Source organism: Pseudocercospora fijiensis (assembly GCF_000340215.1).
Source record: "Pseudocercospora fijiensis CIRAD86 unplaced genomic scaffold MYCFIscaffold_10, whole genome shotgun sequence".
NCBI classification, from domain to species: domain Eukaryota; kingdom Fungi; phylum Ascomycota; class Dothideomycetes; order Mycosphaerellales; family Mycosphaerellaceae; genus Pseudocercospora; species Pseudocercospora fijiensis.
In genome coordinates this window covers 1764379-1784823 of record NW_006921541.1, presented here as the reverse complement: position 1 = coordinate 1784823, position 20445 = coordinate 1764379, and the positions used below count along the sequence as shown (strand labels likewise).

The following is a 20445-nucleotide window of genomic DNA, read 5'->3' as shown; positions in this document are numbered from 1 at the left end:
AAAAAAAATCCAACTTTAAGAAAAAGGAGACGGCAAGCCAGCTGCATGCTGCAGGTAACTCTAGAGGATCCCCCATCGCAGAACGATAGGCCACCACTCAGCTCTAATGAAATGAAGTCTGGGCAACAAGCTAAAGCCGCGTCAGCACCAGACGACAGCACAGGCGTTGGTCCTTCCAGGGACGCAGGACAGCCGTCTGCGCCTATTGCGTTGAGACCTGGCGGTTACCAACAAAATGCTCTCGTTCACGGCAGCAATGAGCTATACATTTATATCGGGACCAGATCTCCACCCGGCTGTTCTTTCAGCCATGTTACAGTCACCGACGAGACCGACGATCTAAGCTTCTTCCTGAGCTTGCAAAAGAAATATCGAGAACTAAGAACACCTTTTCAAATCTGGTTCTCACCCTGGCAATATGATCACTGCGACTTTTTCGAGGTAAGTTGAGAATACCCATAGTCTCAATTCCTGAAGCTGAACACTGCTCTCAAGTTCCGCAAATCTCCAACAAAAGCTGGCAGCGGATCTAGCATACGACACGGCTATCCTCCCAACAACAATCATTACCACATGACCCCATGTCCCGTCCAAGACGACCCGCCCATCGGCGATCAAAGTTTCTCAGACTACTACTATCACCTCCATGCCGGAGACGAAGACTATGTTCCCGGCACACGTCCAAAAAACCTGAGAGAACAAATCCGATCTGTTCTAGCTAGCACGACCATCGCACTATCCCTCTTACCAAAAAAGAAAGCCCCGGTCGACTGGAACGATGGCAAATACGACACGTTCTGGGGCCTTTACGCTGTCGAGCTGCCATCTTTCATTCGTATCCTGGCTGGTCTGGTCTTTTGCCTCACGCCGTGGATTATTTTCTTTTTCCTCTGGCTCTTTGAGTGGAATCATAAGTCTGATTTGCAGAATGCTTCGGTGCCGTTGTTGGTCTCGATCGCGCTTGTGAGTTTGTTTTTTACGTATCTTTCGCATGAGAATCGCGAGAGGGTTGCAGTTTTGGAGAGGAGGTAGAGGGAGTGGGGATTCGCTTGAGATGAGGGACATTGATATTCTAGGACCTGGAGTAGCGTCTGGTATCCGTCGAATCGCGACATTTAGCACATTCTGAGCTCTGCCAGGCGTTAAGGTCTTCTCTTCCTCGTCTGAGGGAGATCTTCGAAGATGAAAGCATTTCGAGTTATGACTCATGAAAGAATGAGAAGCGAAAAAGCTCCATGGCACTTCAGCTTCGTGTCTCAAAGTTCCTCGAATGCAACACAATCACCTTCAGGGTGTTTCTTAACGTGATCGCGTGCTGTCACGTTTGGGCATGGATTCGCGCGTTTGATGGCAGGCATGGAACAGTCAGCATCGGCCGGGATACTTACTGTATTGTACTCAAAAGTCAAAATTCGCATTCGAAGCGACCTACACTGACCCGCTAACATGCAATGCTAGAAGAGATTGCCGCCTTTTCTGCCGTTCATCTTGCTTCAAGACCTCATGAGACAGGTCTGGCGTGGACGTTCGTTTCATAAAGATGAGATTGCCATGCCTCACCAGTCCTGTCACATACCAAGCCGTGACAGGCTTATTTGACGGCATATGCGTGACGCTCACTCTACGCAATCTTTCGTACACCGACATGGACATGTCTCTGTCCCGGAGTGTGACGATCGGGAAGTTTGAAATTACCCTCAGAGGAGGCATGGAGAAGAGACATAAGAATGCTCTTAATTAGCGTCAAGGCGAAGTATTATCTCGACCGGTCACCAGTCTTTTCCTCCTCGTACATTCATCCTTCCAATCGTTTCTCAAAATGCATTTCAAATCCAGCTTCGCTGTTGCAGCTGGGCTCGCTTCCGCTCTACCAACCGATCAGGGCCTACCGCTCGTTGGTGACCTTATTGGCGGTGGCGGAGGTTCAAACTTGCCATCTCTAGGCAGTCTGACTGGAAGTGGTGGCGGAGGTTCAAACTTGCCATCTTTAGGCAGTCTGACTGGCAGCGATGGCTCAGGCTTACCTCTTGTCGGCAGGCCAGGGCAACAGGACGACAGCCCTTACGGCGCTTCCTCTCCCAGCGACAATGGCGGTACCTTGGGAGGCATCCTCAAGTACGATCACCCAGCCAAGGATGATACTCAGCATCCCGACTGCGTAAACCAATGCAGCAGCTACTGCCAGCAGTACTTCCAGGACAATGACCAAGAGGACCAATGCCAGCAGCAGTGCCCACAGCAATGTTCACAGGCGCTCGCCTCGCCCATTCAGTCATCTTCTGGCCAAGATCAAAAGAGCGATCGATCGCTGCAAGGCTTTGCTCCAAACCAGCAACAAGGCGGCCAAAATCTCGCAGATCCAATCACCCAGCCTTTCAGTAGCAGTGGTAGTGGTCTGCCGGAATCTTCGGGTAGTAACGGCATCGCCAGTCCAATTGGCAACGGCAGTACTGGTCTAGATAACCCTGCTGATCAGGCTTTCTGTAATATCTTGTACGTTATACTGTCTACAGTCTTAGACTTTTTTTTTTCTTAAAACGCTAACGAGGCTACAGTGATAGCATTTACAGCAATACTACTAGCGCCGAACAGCCAGACAGTACGCCTCTTGGCTACGGTGCATCCGATTCCGCTACAAACCAGCCATCCGGTCAGTCTCAGTGCCCTCTCCTCTAGGGGGAGAATAGCCAGTAAGCCCAGTAGACAGAAAGCAGAGCGCCAAGATTTGAAATGCATGTTTGAGCTTCAGCTTTACTTCTGTATACTATGCTTCAAGATTGAGAGATTGATTGCCTTCTGGAAGGGTTATGAGAATATACACACAGCAACAGAATACATCATGGAACTTTGCGAGCTTTTCCATCTCCTTCGCCAGTGCCAGTGCCGAAGTTGTCCACGGTCATGGCGGAGCGCCTAGAAGAGTCTGTTGTAAATCTGAGGCTGATTTCGGGACGGCGAACGCGCGGACTCATCCGTCGACAAGATCACCGAGCAGCGTCGCATCGGCGAGAGCGCCCAGCCAGCCCTTCACAAATCTTCCATAATCATGCCTCCTGTGCCGCGCTTTTTCCTCGTCATTGCCAAACGCATCTGACATCCGCAGTGCACCTCGCAGCTCCGCTTGATTCGCGATGACCGATTGGCGCATTTTGATCAGCTCCATGAAGTCGTACTCTCCGGAAATTTTCTTCTCCTCTTCAGGAGACAGATCAACGGCATCGACATGCGGCTGAATAATTTCGAACTCAAGAGAGATGCCGGTAATGGTATCTTTCTTCGTTTCTGCTCCATCCAGTGATCTCCAATCCTCGAACACCACGTCCAGTCTCTTGTCAATGAGTTGTAGATTTTTTATGTTCTTTAGCAGATCATTTTTGGCAGTTGCAACAGGGTCGTGCACCACAGCCATGATGTTGAACTCGATGTCGGCCCCCGCATATTGTGCCATGCGATTTTCGATCGTCGGTGCGACAACGTGTAACCAGTCGCCCGTACCTCCATCGGATCCGTTACCTCCGACGCCGAAAGAACCCATGTCGTGTGGATAGTAGTCCAAGCCGTCCAGCTTCCAAACATGGTCGCCAATGGGCATGTATGCGATGAAGTGGAAGCCTTCTTCAGGTTCTTCTGCTTCAGATTTGTAAACGTTGGTATCTCTAGGCTTCGGCGTGCGTGCTGATCGACGAATTGGAGCAGGTGCTTCTGGGACGTCCTCCGCCTTTCCTTTCGATTTCTTCGGCGAACTAGGCTTGAACGCGTCGTCTTCTCCATCAGGTTCAGGCGAGGAGTTGACGGAGTACGTTGGGCCAGACTTGGGCGTAGACATTCTCGAAGAGGGTGTTTCTGGAGCTTTCGCGGCATGTTTCTTGCTCCTCTCAGACACACGCTCGGGCTTTGTGGCAATATTTGATGAGGTTTCAGAAAGTGCTCCTTCCTTTGCTGCTTTCTTTGCAGCTTTTGTGGCTCTACCTTTGGCAGCTGCTTCCCTCTTCTTAAAGTGATCAAATTTGTTCTTGAGATGCAGGTCGGCGTTCAGCAAATCGCTCTCACGTGCAAATGAATTGTGTATTCGTCTGACAAAGTCGAAAGTGTCGATGGCATCTCCGCGGGTCAATGGATCCATATCCTTGGTAAATTCTTTGAAGTTGCGCAGCTCAGGTCCCATGGTTAGGCCGGGAATGTTGTTGACGATATTCAGAAGGGCAACGGAAGCACATGCGAAGCTGGGCACTTGGTTGGCAAACCAAATATGTTGCTGCTCGGAACCTGTGTAATTATCTGCTTCATCTTGAGGCTTGTAGCGAAAAAGGAATATCAGAGCGTGGATTGGTTGACTGCGGCTGTTAGTAGAGACAAGATGGCAGGGCCAGGATGTACTCACGGCATGGCTGGCAGCATTTGCAAATCAAGAACATCTTGCACCTGCACTCCTCGAACGCCCATTTCCTTCAGCATGATATTGAAGAATGCCTAGACCTCGTCAGCAGGGAAATGGCCATATGACAATAACTACTCTTACGGGTTCACTCTCCATCTCGACCCATCCTGGCCAGGTATCGCGGTCTGGGGGCGCGAGAGGCGGATGGCCATTGACGGAGGGCCCATTCGAGGCCGCCGAAGCTTTGCGCTTCTGACCTCGTTTGGGAGGCATGTTATTTTATGCGATTGAAGGTGTGGTGAATGATCGATCGGTCGAAACAAAGCTGCGGCTACGGCGAGACAGCGGGTGTTTACAGCCAGGCGCAGGCGCAGGCGCAATCAAGGCGGCAGCAATGTACAAAGCGGTGTCGCCCAGCAAACGCGGCCGCGATCCTCGCCTTGGCTGGCAATGAGGTCGAATTTGGCTGATGTGTGCGCCATTTCTCGCGGGCGTTTCAGAGCACAGAATTGCTGTTTTCTGATCCAAGTGAAAGCCACGCAATAATCTGGTGGCCGGGTGTACAGCTGTTTCAGTCTCAGCGAGCTACGCCAGTCCACTCCAGGAGCCGTCTGAGCTCCGAGACGAGCGCGTTTCCTTGACGCGAAGTCTAGGCGCAACGCATAGGAAACCGAAGCATAAACAATCGACTACCGCCAACGCCTCGCCTCCACCATCGCACGAATAACGATTTTACGACCGCCTGCCGCGCAGACTGAAGAAGACCTTGTCAATATCGAAGACTGCAAATTTCACAACCTTCACGCCCATCTCCGACGCCCAAAATCAGAGCCATGAGCAGACGGTAGCAGTGATTAGCTATGGACGGCACACCAAGGCCCAGGACGGGCGCATGGCCAAATACACCTCAGCCTCGCAATAGGCTACGCCAGAGTGATCCATTCAGGCGACAATCGCCTGCATCGCAACAAAAGCCTCTCCCACACATACCCACCCTCAAAACAGCGCCCACCCCTTCGAGCGAGCCTTTAATACCGACAAACATCATCGATGCGCCTACACAGAGATTATATGCCACTGCATTCTGGGTGGCGCTATGGACTTGGCGAATATATGATTATTTGGGCTTGCAGGAGTCGGAGGAGCAGAGCTTATGGCTGTTTATGAAATGGGTTGCCGTGGATGGCATTTTCCTCTTTGGACTCCCAGGCCTGAGAATACCGTGGCTAGAGTGGAGCTCGGCAACCATGACATTGATATTCCTTGCTCACGCCATCGCAGATGCCATGCTCATGTTTCGCATACCCATACCAATCATGGCTGGCTTTGCCGTCATTTGGCGAGGAGTTTGGGGAGCATATGAGACGGCAGTCAACGAACACAACGTCAACCCAGAGTCCGTGCTGTTTAATGACAGCTTGATCTTGGGTCGGCAAGTCATCCACATCTTGCCAGAGGGCACCGCAATCATGAACCCCGAAAGAGAGGCATTTTGCATCGATCACACCACGACCGAAGTGAAGCTGCCAATAACGATCAACGCCACGGAGCCGATCGGCATGGAGATCGTGCACGTCGATTTGGAGACCCAAGCTAATAGTACATTGCATATCAGCAAGAGCCAGCTCAAGCACATGCACAAGGAGGCCTCGAGATTGTTGACTTACAGCGACGATCCTGATAAGCCGAAGACGCTTTACTATACCGTAAAGAAGCCCGGCCTCTACGTCCTCTCCAAGGTCATTGATGCATCAAATCTGGAGGTGGCTCGTAAGAATCTGGCCCACACAGTCGTGGTACCCTGCCCGCGAGTCGACTTCCCACCCACACAGCAGGATACATGCAGAGGCGATCTTTCGAAAGTCCACTTTGAAGTGACTGGTACTCCGCCGATGAAAGTGAAGTACCGAAAGAGGATCAACAAGGACACTCAGCAGACTACTTTCGAAAATATCCAGCCCGAAGATTTCGTCTCCCCACTTCTCAAAGCCGACCATAACTCGCTGGTGGTGCCCAAGCGCATGGACACGGAATGGGCGAGAGCCCGGAAGGTCACTGTGCCGCTCAGCGAAGGCCTCACTACTGCCGGAGAGTGGATGTACGCAATTGACGAGATCGTCGATGGCTTTGGCAACAAGGTCAGATACTCGAATCGCGACCAAGCAGAGCAGGAAAAGAAAAATGCCAAGTACACTGGTCACAATCTCCACCAGGTACTCCATGTACACGAACGGCCGAGCGTAGAGCTAGCTGGCTGCACTCCGCAACGGCCGATGAAGGTGGCCAAAGGCAGGTCCGCAAGTCTCCCTGTCAAGTACGGCTCAACTGGACGGGGCCCACTAAAGGACACATCGTACCACCTAGAGTACATTTTCAGTCCACAACGTGACATGACAACTTCCGAAGGTCACAGCGCCTCGCCGCAAACCAAAACGGTCAGCCTGGAAAGTTTCAATGAACAGCCACAGATCTCTGAGCCAGGACTTTATACGTTGACCAGAGTGTCAAGCGATTTCTGTTCTGGTGACGTGCTTGAGCCTGCATCATGCTTGTTGCAGAATCCGCCCGAACCAGAGCTCAAGATCAGCCATCAAAATATCACGGACCAGTGCGCTGGAAGAGCGATCGGCTTAGTGGTGGACCTCGATTTGACAGGAACGCCTCCATTTGAGGTCTCCTACAAAATGGTCCGAGCAGGGGACCGACATCATAAGATGGAGATTGAAACTATCAATGGTCTTCGAGGCCAGCTTCAACTCACGCCACGCGAGGCCGGTAAGTACACCTACGAGTTTGACGCTATCAGCGACGCAGTGTACCATGACCAGAAGCTACCGAAGTCCTTGAAGATCGAGCAGACTGTCAATCCTTCAGCATCGGCAATGTTCGCGTCAAACCGCAAGCAGACTGTCTGCATCGATCAAGCAGCTTCTTTCCAGATTCAGCTTTCTGGTGAGGGACCATTCAAGGTTGACTATGAGATCGTGCACAACGGCAAACGCAAAGCACAGCCGCCGCTCGAGAACATTGCAGGAAATGTGGTCGAGCTACCAACGCCTGTATTGAGAGATGGTGGCGAGTACACTGTGTCACTCGTCAGCATTACGGACGGCCTTGGATGCAAAGAGTTTCTCAAAGACGAGGCTAGGATCTCAGTTCGCCACCAGAAGCCCAAGGTCGGCTTCGGGCTCATCGAAGGACGAAGGACTATCAACGTGCGCGACGATACTCAGGTGTCATTGCCCATGCGTTTGACTGGTGAAGGTCCTTGGACTGTCAGCTACATCGATGCGGACGGCCAACAATACACTGCGCACCCGCGACTACCGAACGATCATGTTCAAGTGGCAAAAAGCGGCATGTACGAGCTCACCGAAGTTTCCGATAGCCTTTGTCCGGGTATCGTAGACGACGCGGCGAAGGGTTTTCAGGTCATCCATATCCCGCGACCAGAGCTTCGTATTGCACAAAAGAAAGAATACAAAGTCAAAGGGAATGACCTCTACAGGACCGAAGTATGCGAGGGTGATGAAGATGCTGCTGATGTCCTGTTCCAAGGCACACCACCATGGACAGTCTCATACGTTGAGACAGTCAAGCCACTACACGGTACAGTCGCTCCCAAGAATAAAGACATTCGCGCGGCTGTTCAAAGGGCCCCTCTCCGCATGGACACATCCATAGCAGGTCAGCACGAGTACAAATTTGTGAAGCTGAGGGACAACAACTACGACCACTCGCCGAGGCACTTTACTCCGATGACCATTCACCAGACAGTCCACTCTAGACCCAGTGCCGCCTTCACGAGCCCTGGTAAGACATACAGCTTCTGCTCCGTTGAGAACGAGGGCGAAGAAGTTATCCCAGTCACCCTCCATGGCCAGCCGCCCTTTGCTCTCGAAGTTGAGATTAAGCATCAGGGAACCGTCAAGCCTGAGCTGATCAGCTGGAACGATATCGGATCACACAGCTATAACATCCGCATCCCTCACTCTCGCCTGCATCTCGGAAAGTCCTCCATCTCGCTCCGCCGAGTCAGCGATGCTCGTGGCTGCAGTCGAAGCCTGGACAGCACAACCCCACGCGTACAGATCTCCGTCCACGATGCACCCACTGTCACCTCCCTTGAAGAGCGCAGCGACTACTGTGTCGGCGATCGTCTTAACTTCGCTTTGTCTGGTGTCGCGCCATTCACCGTCTTCTACAACTGGAATGGTCAAGCCCGCAAGGCAGCAGTGGCGAGCGGCAATACCTTCCGGCGTCTCGCAGAAAAGCCTGGCGAATTCGTCATCACTGGTCTGCAAGATTCTGCTTCCACATGCAAGTCATCAACGAACATCACGAAACACATCCACGGCATGCCATCCGTCCGCGTCAGCAAAGGCAAAGACTCCTACATCGATATCCACGAAGGTGGACAAGCCGAGATTCTGTTCGAGTTCGGTGGCACCCCACCTTTTGAGTTCACATATACACGCTCTGCAAACACGGAGAAGCATGGCAAGAAAGCCGGCCAGCTTCTCGATATGCGATCTGAAGTCAGCGACGAATATGCTATGAGGATATGGGCGAGCGAAGAGGGAACGTACGAGGTCGTGTCCATTAAAGATGCACACTGCTCGTATGCGAAGCCTGGAGTTCCAGATGTGAAGGGAAGTAAGCAGAAGAAGCTCGGATACTATTGAGCGTTGCAGAATCGAATCGGAAGTGAGCATCGCGAAGGCGCATGGCGTTGGGATGGATGGAAATTTTAGGAAGCGAATGTCCTTTTTTTTTGTCTTGTCTATCCCCTGTCCGAATTTAAGGGAGGGAACATGCTGATTTTCAGCGGCTCGTAGTCGAGTTGAGAAGGATGAAAATTGTGGTCTTTTTTCCTTTTTCATCGAAATCAAAATGTCTTCAATAACCTCCCTACACACGCCGAACTACCAAATGCTGCTGTAATTCCACAAAATATCAAGACTCCCATAAACGAAATCTGCACTCGTCCGCCATTCAACGTCGAGGTCCATCGACTGGAGGGAGGGAGAGATTGAGTGTTGGATTCTGTTGTCCTCGCCGTGGTTCGATTCGGTTTGATTGAGAACTGAGAGTAAGATTCTCTTGGATTATCAGCAATGCATTGGGACATTTGAGGAGTAGTTGCTATTGTAGCATTAGAGTTTCGCCTTGTGGGAGCTCTTAGCGCGGAGTTGACAGGGGACTCCAGACGTCACTTGCACACTACCAAACATTTCTCGCCCTTGAAAAGTCTTCACAACAGAGCGAAATGTCAAATTCTATTGCGGTATCCGCGCCGCCGCCTGCATCTTCGAAGATAGTTCCGGTGTCGAAGGATATTGAAGAGGGAAGTTATGTCATCGCACCTCGGAAAGCGTCCAGAAAAGCCCCAATCCAGGACGATGATGAGCCACTGGTTGACCTTACGGAAGCACTGGCATTGAAGTCCAAGAAGACCGATCGCAAGAAGAAGCAACAGCAGAAGAGGCTGGAAAGGATCGAGAAGAAAAGAGTCAAGTCCGATGTGAAGTCTTTTCTGGAACTGCCGCCTGAGCTTTTGGAAGAAGTTCTAAGTCACTTACGCCCATCCGATATCTTCAGATTGCTGCGCTTGAACAGATCTACACGCGATTTCATCCTCAATCATGAGCAGTCTATCTCTAAAGACATCATTCGGCGACGATACTGGGTGCTTTATCGATGTCTTCAAGTTCCAGTAGCGCTCGAAAAAGTCGATCACGTGGCGCAGCAGTGCCTGCTGACAAGCAATTGGCAAGATCGCCTACGGATACATACGAAACCGTATCAACATATCCGAGCAATCGATGCGAAGTCATCTTGCACGTGCATGACTTGTGTAATGGCATGGAACGACCTATGTTCAGTCCTGGACCTGGCGCATTTCCAGCCCACACTTGACAGACACGAAGCTCTCCCTTCGATCCCACGAGGCAGTAACCCCGAATGGAACACAAGACTCGCCCAAAAACACGCGTCAATCGTCGAGAAAGCCATCCGCACCCCTCTCCACCATGCCCTCATCCTCCAAACCCACCTCGCCAGCATTATCGGCACACTTACCCGCCCTATCCGATGGGGCAATATCACCTTCGCACCGAAGAACATGCTTTACCATTTATCCGAGCTCGACGTCGCACGAGATACAGACGAGTTTTTGGAACGTAGTGGGCCGCCTTCGTATGAGCCGTTGTATTTTCGGGAATATTACAACCATCATAAATGGGCGGCGTATGTGCCGAATAGGAAGTGGGATAAGGAGGCGCTGAAATGGCGGTATCCGAAATTTGGACTGTGGCATGCGGAGAATTTGGCTTGGGTTGTTTCGAGGATGAGGCCGGAGGGTGAATAGAGGTTGTGTCGATATGAGAATAGTCGGCGTTATATCGAGAAACTCGTCAAGGAGATCTCATATCACAGCCTCATCCTCGATGTTTCTCTTAAGTTTGGCCGTTTTTTAATTGGATGCTGAATCACGAGCAGAACGCTTCGGAAGTTCGTACGATCCATCCCATCTTCGCCGGATGTACTCCAGGTTGCTCATCTGGCCGGATCAAGGACGGCGAATGCACTCGCTCAAGTACTGTTAAGAGTCCAATACTTGGATTCGAGCCTCTTGTTGCCACGAACCGCGAGGGCGCAGGCCCTAAAGACTTTCGACGAAACGAGCGATACGATGCGACCGAAGTTGTAGTTCGAGGCCTGAAATCAAAGTGCGTTTCTAGAGATGAATCTTCATTAAGGTTCGATGTTCCAGTGGATGCGGAACGCTTTGTCTTATCAATATAGCGACGATATCCATTCACTTGCCGCTGCTCATTGACACATAATCCCTTGTCATGGGCTCTCTACCTCTTCGAGCAGACCTTGCACCTTGTCGCTCGACTCGGTCGGCACCATGCCCGTGGTCTTTGCATCAGACCGCTCTCGACCCCATTCTCTGTGCCTGTAAGGCTTCCATCCTGGCATTGAACTCCTCAACTTTGCGCGCGTCTTGTGAGGGGACATGGCGCTCGGGGAGGTGTGGAAACTGCGAAGTACGAAGCTCGTACACAACTGGATCGGCGGGTGGTTGCAACTCACGAGCGCGAGCAGGTCTCGAATGGCCGACGGATGCTGGAGAGTCGGCAGATGGCAAAGAAACAAAGCTTGGCCTGATCGTAGAAGGTCTTCTTGCTGGACGAAACCATTGGCCAAGTTCCTCGGCGGACAGTAGGTTGACGGTAGTCGAATCTCTGCGTAATGGATACATCCTGGACGATATCGTGAGAGCCTTTCCGCGTCGCTATTGATGGAACGTCTCGCTGGAAGTGACGTGCCACTATGGGAAAGAAAATTAGCTTATTACATCCCATTGAGATCGACAGGTAGCCTGCAGAGACCAACCTTTTGCTCATTGGGAGTCAGAAGATGCTTGCTGACATTGAGTATCCGGCAGACAGAGAACTGCTTTTCAACAGAAGTTTCATGCCAAGAAAAACCCACAGGAAGGTACGACCTGTGCGAGACTGACGTGCAAGCAGGCAAGCACGCCGTTGGCTCCTTCCTGAGCTGATCGCGACATCCACGTGCCTCAACGTTGCGCACATTACAAATTTCTTGTCGGAGCGAGCACAACTGAAGTTCCAGAGTCGATCAGCTTATCGATTCCTCAATACCGACATTCGACGTGGGCGATTTCATAGAGATGCCTGACTCCGCGAGCGAAAGAGAAGAGCTTGTGGCACTCAAAGCAGGTGAGCGATTTCCAAAATGCCAGTTTTCGCTTTGCCAAAACTCATGCGGTCAGCAGCCAAACCTGCGAGCAAGGTGCTTGTTCCCAGATCCAGTGGCCTCTCTTCTTCTGATACGGGATCCGGTGCTCCCCTCCAAGGCGTCCAAGCAGGACCGAGCGAAATCGAGGCCACTGGCGACGATGAGGATACCGATGAAGATGCCGAATATGGAGTTGACAATGGCCGTGAGAACGAAAACGCTGCCATCGAAGTATGGCGCCTTCTGGATGCGAGTGGAATTGCAGGCACTGATCCTGGGACCGAGGAATGATGCCCCCGATTCAGAAGCGTACTCAAAGACTGACTGCCACTAGTATGCCGATGACCCTCCAAATTCGGAGATAGCCATGAAGCGACAAAAGTTCCTGTCCATTCTCGAAGAGCAAGGGCTCTTGGCACTTGCGGAGTTGATAATGGGAGCCAGTGCAGAGCAACGAGACCTAGTGACCTTGAGTGGTATGAACGAAGAGGAGCGGGTCTTGGAAGCACTGGAGGTTCTCTTTTGTACGCATTCAGACGTTCTACGAAGCGTGATTCGGGGGACCCTACTGCCAGACTGCGTTGATCAATTGACGCGATTTCTCATTTTGGACAAGATGCAGACGCAGACCAACATCGACAAGCACCCGCAACCAGCGATTTACGAGAACCTTCTGGTCGATGATCAAGGCTTCTCACCCACGCCAAATGAACTCCTCCAAGCATTGAATGCACGTGAGGCCTGCTTAAGAGGGACACACAACAGGAGTGCACATCGAGGTGACATTCTGGAAGCGCTCAAGAAGGCATTGAGGGAACTGAGGGAACTGAATAGGAGCGATTAGGAGCAGACAACTCTGGAGGTGCTCAGTGGGCTGCAATGGCAACGGTACAGTCTGGTCTCCGCGAAAGATGGAAGCAGCGGCCAGTAATGAAGATAATGCTGTCAGCGGCGTTCGGATTTGAGGCTTTGACCACCTTATGGAATCGCTGGGTCAAGCATGGAGGGAACTGAAATGACATGGGAGCAATTAAGAAAAGACAATTCTGGAGGTATAGCTGCAGCAGAATCGAATTGGCGCATTTCGTCGCGCATGATTGAAGCAAGTCAAATGCGCTTCAACGCTGGAGTGCGCCCACCGCTCCGGTGTCCATGATATGCGGAACCGGTAGAGAATGGCTTCGTGGTACTCCTCCTGAAGACTATGCTTCTATTCCTCCAGGGTCTCCAGAATCATGGCATAGAAACCACAGGTGAGAGCAGCGCGCACGTCGACCCAGCGTTGAGCGTATGACCGCAACACTTCTTTCCCTGGCTGATCCGCTGCCAGCGTTTTGCACGCACCCAAAGTGACGATCGGATGTCGTTGCGGCCTTCAAGGGCATCACAGCTGAGGCAAACGTCCTTGTAATCTGAATATCGAACGTGGCTGAATCCAATGAGTTTGAATGTGACATTTACTCATCGCAGCAACTATAACTACATGTGTCTGATGCTTCTTTCTATGCGCTTTTGTTGCCCGCTTCACACGGTAGTACAATAAAAAGCATCCTTGGCATTAGTAATGACCCAACTCCAGGCCCGGACGCCTTCGAATTCGCCGGGGAAATGCTACCTCCTACTAAGATGAAGCTGTCCGGCCTGGAAGAGGGCTCGCTTTTGCTCAACCGGTAATGTAGGCACAAAACTGACGATCTTGGCAGGATCGAAGCGTTGTGTGGCGCCGTATGCAGCTGCGCTGGGGAGAAGGCGCAGTATGGCATCGACTTGTGGCGGTAATGGTGGTGCAGAGAACAGTGATGGAGGAAAGCCTGGCGGAGCGGCGGCTGGTGGCTGAGTAGGGAGTGGAGCATTTGCAGGCACGAAAGTCTTGGTCGCAAATCCTCCTTTGCCTCCCGCACCTGTGGACTGGCTGACCATTCGCACGGCACCTTGACCAGAACCCAAAACGGCGGTTGTAGATGTTTTCATGGGACTCTCACCGCGCATGAACTTGCGCTGAGGGGTGTCAGCGTCGCTATCATCAAGCGGTCGCTTGGGCGATGCAACGTATGGTCCATTTGGTCCGAGAAGGATTTCTGGTCCGGCCGTGCCTTCTCTGACCTGGCGTGGAGCTTCAATGCTTACGATGGTATGTGCAGCAGCACTGGCTTGGGCAGCGAGCTGCGCAGGATCGTAGACCTTAGGTTGTGCTTGGGTGGGCGATAGCACTAGTTGAACATTCATGGCGTCGAAGGTTGGCAGGCTAAATCGGCCACTGAAACGAGAAACTGCGAGCCCGTTAGCTAGAATCATGAGGTGAGGTGGCTGCTGGAAGTATACTTACTCTCTGGCTCATCAGGATAGAGTTCCGACATCCTCTTCTCGATCTTGTGGATTTGAGCAAGGTCGCCGTACTTGCTTTCGAAGTCGTGCATGTAGACGATGAGTGCTCTGCACTTGTCCTTCTTTTGCAGGTCTGAGAACTCTGCAGAGCCAGTGATCTTTGGTAAAGTCGACTCAAACACAACTCTTGCATTTGTGATGTCTCCGATGCTGATCAGATGCTTGATGTATTCAAGGATGAACGCCTCGTCGGTAGGGAAGAGCTTCATGCCACGCTCAAAAATTTTCACTGCAGACTGATCTCGATAGCACAGCCACTCCATTAAAGCAGATGCGATATAGACATCGCTGCTGAGCGGGCCTCGAGGTCGTGCGTCACCAAAGATGCCTCGGAAACCTTTTACCACCTTGGTATTGTTATCACCCTTCTTGGTCGGCTTTCCTTGACCTTGCACGCGCCGGAAAGCGCGCATCTTTGCCACCCACACGTAAGATATCGTTCGCTTGATGATGTCCATATGTTGAGCGGAAGCAGCTTTGACAGCATCGATTTGCTCTTTCATTTGCTCCTCGCGCGATTTAGGCTTGTCTTCAATATCCGAATCGTCGTCTTCACCAGGCGGGTGGATAGGTTCATCCTCAGGTGGCAGTGAGGCGAAGTGTTCCTGGATCTGTGCAACAGCTCTCTTGTCCTTCTCTTGGGTCTTCGAGCGTAGAGCATAGAGCGCGGTGTGCACGGCTTCATAGGGAGCATCCAGTTTCTCGCCATTACGGATGAGGACCTCGTCGGTGTTGCCAGATTCCAGTGAGCTTTCAACGCGATCAGCTTTCATCATCGCCAGCAGCACGGACTCGGGATTAGCAGCCATGCCCTTGTCGAGGAATGCCTTGCCTTCGTTGTCCATGTCTTCCAGGCCAAGTGTAAAGCACCATGACGCAGCTTCGAACCAGATCTCAGGGTAGAAGCAGAGAGCCATAGTGGCTTGCTTGTAGACGTAGAGCACTCTCTGCCGCCACTTATCTTCTTCCGACGATCCGCTCGATCCATCCTTGTACGCAAGCGGATCTTCGTCTCTCTCCCAAGCAACCCAGGAGCGCCATTTCTCGACTTGCGTACCGAACTCATCTTCTCCCTGGCAGCCGTAGATGGGTGGTAAGCGCGGAAACGACTTGCGGTCGAGACCGGCGAGCTTCTGCTCCAGCTGCATCTTCGCCGTGCGTGCCTGCATGTAGTGTGCACTCTGCTCCTGAATGTGTTTTCGGCCGTTCGCCTTATGCAGTCCCATCTCAAATGTCTCATACTCTTTCCACAATCGCATGAAGTCCGAGTGAGGTAGCTTCACCGCTCGCTGGTATGCTTTTCGCAGAGTATCTTGCTTCTGGAGGTCTTGCCAGCCGGTCTCGCCTATTCTTCCTGGTCCATCCTTGATGAACTCAATGTACTCACTCCAGATGATACCAGCGTCTGGGTCGATGCCGACGTGCTCCAGCGTCAGCTCGAAGGCTTTTAGAATCTCACCGCGATTCTGTCCGGATGTGTCGTTGATCAGAGGTAGCGCTCGGCGGACGTGATCGAGGTAGAACTTCCAGATATCGACATTGGGCAAATTCATCAGCGACTCGTTCAACATCACAGCGACTTGATCGCGCTCGTCAAGGTCATTCTCCATCTGAATGCGCTTGATGTACATTGAGACCTGCAAAAGTCAGCTTTGTGCGCAATCTCATGAATTGCATAAGTCGAAGAGGGTTCAAATGTCACTTTTGAAAAGTAAAAAGTATGGGAAGACGTACCGCTGTTGGGAAGACCTTGAAGAAACGAGCGTAGATATCTCTCGCTTGTTGGTACTGGTCCTTATCAACATAGTGCTGGATGAGCGCGAGCCATGCTTCAGTGTCGCCTTTCGGATCATCTTTGATGCGATCTTCAAGTTGGCCAACTTTGTCATGTGGCAATCTTGTAGCAGACGCAGCGGTAAGGGCTGCTGACATGCCGTTTGTGGAATGTTGAGCTGCTGGTTGAACTGCTTGCTGACTTGCATGCGGCGAAGGCGAGGGTGCCTTGCTTCTCTCCGGCGGCTGAGGAGCCGGTTGCACTGGAGTAGCTGCTGGCGAAATGGCCTTACCCTGTTCAGAAGCTGGACCTGGAGCTGGAGGCTGCAAAGAGGAATCTGGAGCAGTAGAGGAAGTAGTAGATGCTGGGACGGGAACAGTGGTGGACCCATTGAGACTTGTGCTAGTAGGAGTAGCAGTGTCATGCGGTTCACTACGTAACAATACATCCTGCGCCTCAGAAACGGCCACTGCACCGAGACCAGAATGCGCGCCGGCGCTGCCATTAACCTGAGAAGGGGCAGGCGGCGCGCTCGAGTCCTGTTCCTCATCATCACTTTCTTCTACTATGAAGCCGGCGACTGTCTGAGGCGGTTTTGAAGGCGGCGGCGCTTGCGTGGGAGTCGGTACTGTAGTTGTGTCCGCGGAATCGCCATATGCTACGCTGGAGGGATCGTAGTCGTCATCTTCGTCACCTTCATCTTGCGCAAAGGTCTCGTTCGGGTCGTAACTATCCTCGCCATCGTCGGCAGCGTCGAACTGCGGCGGCTCGGAGGGATCGTACTCGTCGGCCATGGTGAGAAGATGTCGCGTGCAAGAACAGGCGTTACTTGCTTGCGCGGCGCTGAATGCGCCGGCCGCGCTATGAGACTGCCGTCGCTGCAATCAACACGGGGTCGTTATATGGGAGGAGTGCTGTGCCAAGTTCTGGTCTGCAATGTCAATATGCGTTGTTGGGTCGTGGTGTCGAGTTGTGGATGGATGTGATGTGGTTGTGCTGCGAAAGGAAGCCGCAAAGAAAGAGCATGGATGGCATGGGCCGCGTTGCGCTAGCCGAAAGGCTAAATCAGGGTCCCGAGGCCCGACTTCAGTTTGGGAGTGAACGACCGTGAACAAACGACTTTCTATTGGAGCTTGGACATTGTCGAGACGACTTCTTCTTCACCAGCGTTTCGTACTGCATATCACCGGCGTTGAGGTCCATTCACCGATTCGGAGACTCGGATACGCCGTCTGCAACAGAGCTTACCGGACATGGATGCCTAGGGGGTGGAGATCAAGAGACAGTATACGCGACCATCGGCGGGCCCAGAGAGACCTCGAAAGATACCGGCATCATCATGTCTTCGCAGCGGAGAAGCAGCAGCATGCGAATCCCGCCCTTCTTCCGCCGACTCTTCAAGTTCACATCAATGGACTTTGAAACGGCAGGTCCCGCCACTAGAGGTATGCACGGCCTGTGCTAACAGCATGTGCAGGCAATATGGGAAATGACACACCTCATCATTGCGCCCAAGAAGGTTTTCAGGAACATCTACTACCATGTGCGGCTCAAGAGACACGATCGCGTTGACATGCATACTAATGCGGCACCAGAAACAAACAAAGAATTCCTACCACCGAGCCGATCCAGCCTTCACATACCTGCTCTCGCTCTTCTTATTTCTAAGCGGCATAGCATGGGGCTTGGCATATGCAGATGGCTTTGGGCGTACATTACGCGTGGCTTTGATGTTCGTCCTGGTGCACTTTCTCGCCACCTCTCTCTTGGTGGCTACGGCCATGTTCTTTCTGGTAGGACGCGTACTTGGCAAAAGACGACAAGGGTTGTTTGGTCCACCTTCAGGTCGCGGCTGGAATCCTGACGAAGGCCTGGAGTTTGGCTACTGCTTTGATGTATCAATTCGGGCTTTCCTTCCTCTATGGGCATTTCTTTATGTCTTGCAGTTCTTGCTTATGCCGCTCATCAAGGAAGACTACTGGATATCGAACTTCTTCGGGAACACGATGTATGTCCTGGCGCTGGGATACTATTTTGTCATTACGTTTCTCGGATACAATGGTCAGTATTGCGATCATCAGGCCTCACGACCATATGCTGACCCGCTTTCTAGCACTGCCATTCCTAAGCCGGACTGAGATTCTGCTGGCACCGATACCTGTCCTGGCGGTTCTTTGGCTGATCAGCCTTTTCACATTCGACTGTGCCACAAACTTGGCCCCAGTACTGTGGTGCGGTGTCAATCTCAGAAAGGCCGTATGAGCACTTGCTCGCGGTTCAGACGCTCAGCGATTATTACAGAATGCAAAAAATGCCATGACAATGACTCTGGTCCCAATCTCGATTCGGATGCTGCGCTACTGTGTGACGCCTCGCCTCCCAATTTATTGGTATCGCTACTTGCCAGTAGCTCTTGCATTTTACACTGCGAAGGCCGTCTGTTGCGCATCAACTCAGGCAGATCCCGTCGTAAGTAACAATTTGTGCGCTTTGCACTCTGCACCTGATGCTTGAGGCCAGACTGCTGTCTGCGACGCGCCTGCCACCACTCATGTCCTATGAAGGAGTTGCATGTTACGACCACCTGACCTGCGGCACATGTTCTTGGCCACTGGCGAATACACGTCAGCTCTGCGCTCTGATCTCGATGCTCGATGCTGGACTGCTGTCTGCGACGCGCCAACCACAGCTGATAGCCTACAACGGAGTTGTGTGTTACGACCCATCTGTCCTGCGGCGCGTGCTTTGGCCACTTGCAGTCTCAGGACAGCGCAGTGAACCAACTTCGTCGGTGGCCTGAATGGCTCACTTCATCGACTTCACTTTTGGAGTGTGGCGCGTGCGCCCTCACTTTGCATGTGATAGCCCACCTTCAGTACACTTTGACTTCCGACTTTGCAGTCTATCTTCTACTTTCTTTCCACAACAATCACCTCATCCAAACACACATCCGACAACAGCGTTGAACTCGATATCAACCAAACTCAAACCCCGCGGCTGCGATTTCGGAACGTCCAAGTGGCGCCAAATGCAAAGAGAGCGGCAAGCATGGCATCAGTAGAGGAAGATGGTTCTCCCAGCAAGAAGACAGGCATAGGCTTGGTAAGCCCCGAACAGCCAGCAAAATCGACTAGCTCTCGCGCGCCTAATGTCCCGGATGATGTCGAGGATATCAGTGTAGACTTGGCAAGCGAAATTATGCATTGGAGTAGGTGGTTGGAAGGCGAGGTCCCAGACATTGACGACGAAAGCACCCTTCAGCGAATCAAGCAGAGCCATTACCACATTGCCTATGGCACACCACGACCTGACCTTGCTGTGTACCGAGACGCTTATAAGGAACGTCTGCGAACCGGCACAAATACCAGTCGACGCACTCAAGTGTGGATGCAAATGGAGTTGGACGCCGCGGGTGTGGACCAACAGATCATAGTCATACATCATCCGGCGCGCGAGATCACTTATCCAATAAGACCACCAAAGCGGCGTATCGAAACCGAGAAGAGCGTGGGCAGCCCTCCATGCCAGCCGGGGCCGAATGTCTTTCCATCCATTTCGGAGACAAATAAGACTCTTGATGCGTCGCAGCAACGCGGCGGTGCTCCATTCGACGAAGATATGGACAACACATGTATCAGACTCGCCAATGCTGTAGTAGCAGCCGACAAGATGGAGGACGACGAGAAATCGGAGGAGACGAGAACTAGAAATGGCAATTGAACCATTCGAATGAGAGCATCTGTGCCCTAGCTAGCTGGAATGGGCGGAGGGGATGTGGTTGGATCTTGATTACGATGGGCATTGAGAAGCAGTGCTTCCAGGAAGAAGGAAGCTTCTCCGCGAACAGGACGGGAGCGATTTGCGATAGTCACGTGGAGGTTGCTGCAATCCGCTAGGTGGTCTGTATTGGAGCGACAGCTGTGCCTTCTGTGCCGCCAAGGGCGCGCCTCTAATCTGTGAGGCCACAACAGATTATCGGCACTACGACATGATTTGATTCTTGTATTTATATTATTCTTGTTTTCAAAAATCCCAAGCTTTCTTCGAGCCTTCCTCTTTCCCTCGAATAACGCGAATTTCTTAATATAAAATACTCGATTCCGCTCGAATTCAAGTTGCTTCATCCTCGCCCTAA

General features: G+C 52.0%; 8 protein-coding genes across 8 annotated transcripts; 5 read left to right on the top strand and 3 right to left on the bottom strand.

Annotated features, from left to right (window-relative positions):
* Positions 1-45: 45 nt before the first annotated feature.
* MYCFIDRAFT_209195 (uncharacterized protein) lies at positions 46-2917 on the top strand (the record flags this gene model as incomplete). Its single annotated transcript, XM_007933411.1, has 12 exons — positions 46-441; positions 478-963; positions 1016-1100; positions 1131-1147; positions 1183-1253; positions 1292-1404; positions 1459-1519; positions 1546-1667; positions 1702-1789; positions 1837-2493; positions 2556-2660; positions 2692-2917. 12 exons carry the CDS (start codon positions 46-48, stop codon positions 2915-2917), a joined length of 2427 nt encoding a protein of 808 aa, XP_007931602.1.
* A 51-nt stretch (positions 2918-2968) lies between these two features.
* MYCFIDRAFT_33165 (uncharacterized protein) lies at positions 2969-4651 on the bottom strand (the record flags this gene model as incomplete). Its single annotated transcript, XM_007933018.1, has 4 exons — positions 2969-3675; positions 3970-4334; positions 4382-4470; positions 4520-4651. 4 exons carry the CDS (start codon positions 4649-4651, stop codon positions 2969-2971), a joined length of 1293 nt encoding a protein of 430 aa, XP_007931209.1.
* Positions 4650-9063, top strand: MYCFIDRAFT_191203 (uncharacterized protein; the record flags this gene model as incomplete). Its single annotated transcript, XM_007933410.1, has 2 exons — positions 4650-4671; positions 5384-9063. 2 exons carry the CDS (start codon positions 4650-4652, stop codon positions 9061-9063), a joined length of 3702 nt encoding a protein of 1233 aa, XP_007931601.1.
* Positions 9064-9647: 584 nt separating this feature from the next.
* Positions 9648-10748, top strand: MYCFIDRAFT_33834 (uncharacterized protein; the record flags this gene model as incomplete). The annotated part of the gene is made up of 1 exon (XM_007933061.1): positions 9648-10748. One exon carries the CDS (start codon positions 9648-9650, stop codon positions 10746-10748), a length of 1101 nt encoding a protein of 366 aa, XP_007931252.1.
* A 1400-nt stretch (positions 10749-12148) lies between these two features.
* MYCFIDRAFT_79095 (uncharacterized protein) lies at positions 12149-12995 on the top strand (the record flags this gene model as incomplete). The annotated part of the gene is made up of 2 exons (XM_007933409.1): positions 12149-12382; positions 12486-12995. The coding sequence occupies 2 exons, from the start codon at positions 12149-12151 to the stop codon at positions 12993-12995; spliced, it is 744 nt and encodes a 247-aa protein (XP_007931600.1).
* A 587-nt stretch (positions 12996-13582) lies between these two features.
* Positions 13583-16960, bottom strand: MYCFIDRAFT_168435 (uncharacterized protein). The gene is made up of 4 exons (XM_007933408.1): positions 16574-16960; positions 16271-16507; positions 14478-16173; positions 13583-14421 (listed from the first exon to the last, which is right to left on the bottom strand). The coding sequence occupies exons 2-4, from the start codon at positions 16466-16468 to the stop codon at positions 13763-13765; spliced, it is 2553 nt and encodes an 850-aa protein (XP_007931599.1). The 5' UTR covers positions 16469-16507; positions 16574-16960; the 3' UTR covers positions 13583-13762.
* Positions 16961-17649: 689 nt separating this feature from the next.
* On the top strand, positions 17650-18572 carry MYCFIDRAFT_191201 (uncharacterized protein; the record flags this gene model as incomplete). Its single annotated transcript, XM_007933407.1, has 4 exons — positions 17650-17736; positions 17788-17853; positions 17906-18371; positions 18424-18572. 4 exons carry the CDS (start codon positions 17650-17652, stop codon positions 18570-18572), a joined length of 768 nt encoding a protein of 255 aa, XP_007931598.1.
* A 1484-nt stretch (positions 18573-20056) lies between these two features.
* On the bottom strand, positions 20057-20300 carry MYCFIDRAFT_179317 (uncharacterized protein; the record flags this gene model as incomplete). The annotated part of the gene is made up of 3 exons (XM_007933406.1): positions 20057-20145; positions 20183-20259; positions 20296-20300. The coding sequence occupies 3 exons, from the start codon at positions 20298-20300 to the stop codon at positions 20057-20059; spliced, it is 171 nt and encodes a 56-aa protein (XP_007931597.1).
* Positions 20301-20445: the final 145 nt, after the last annotated feature.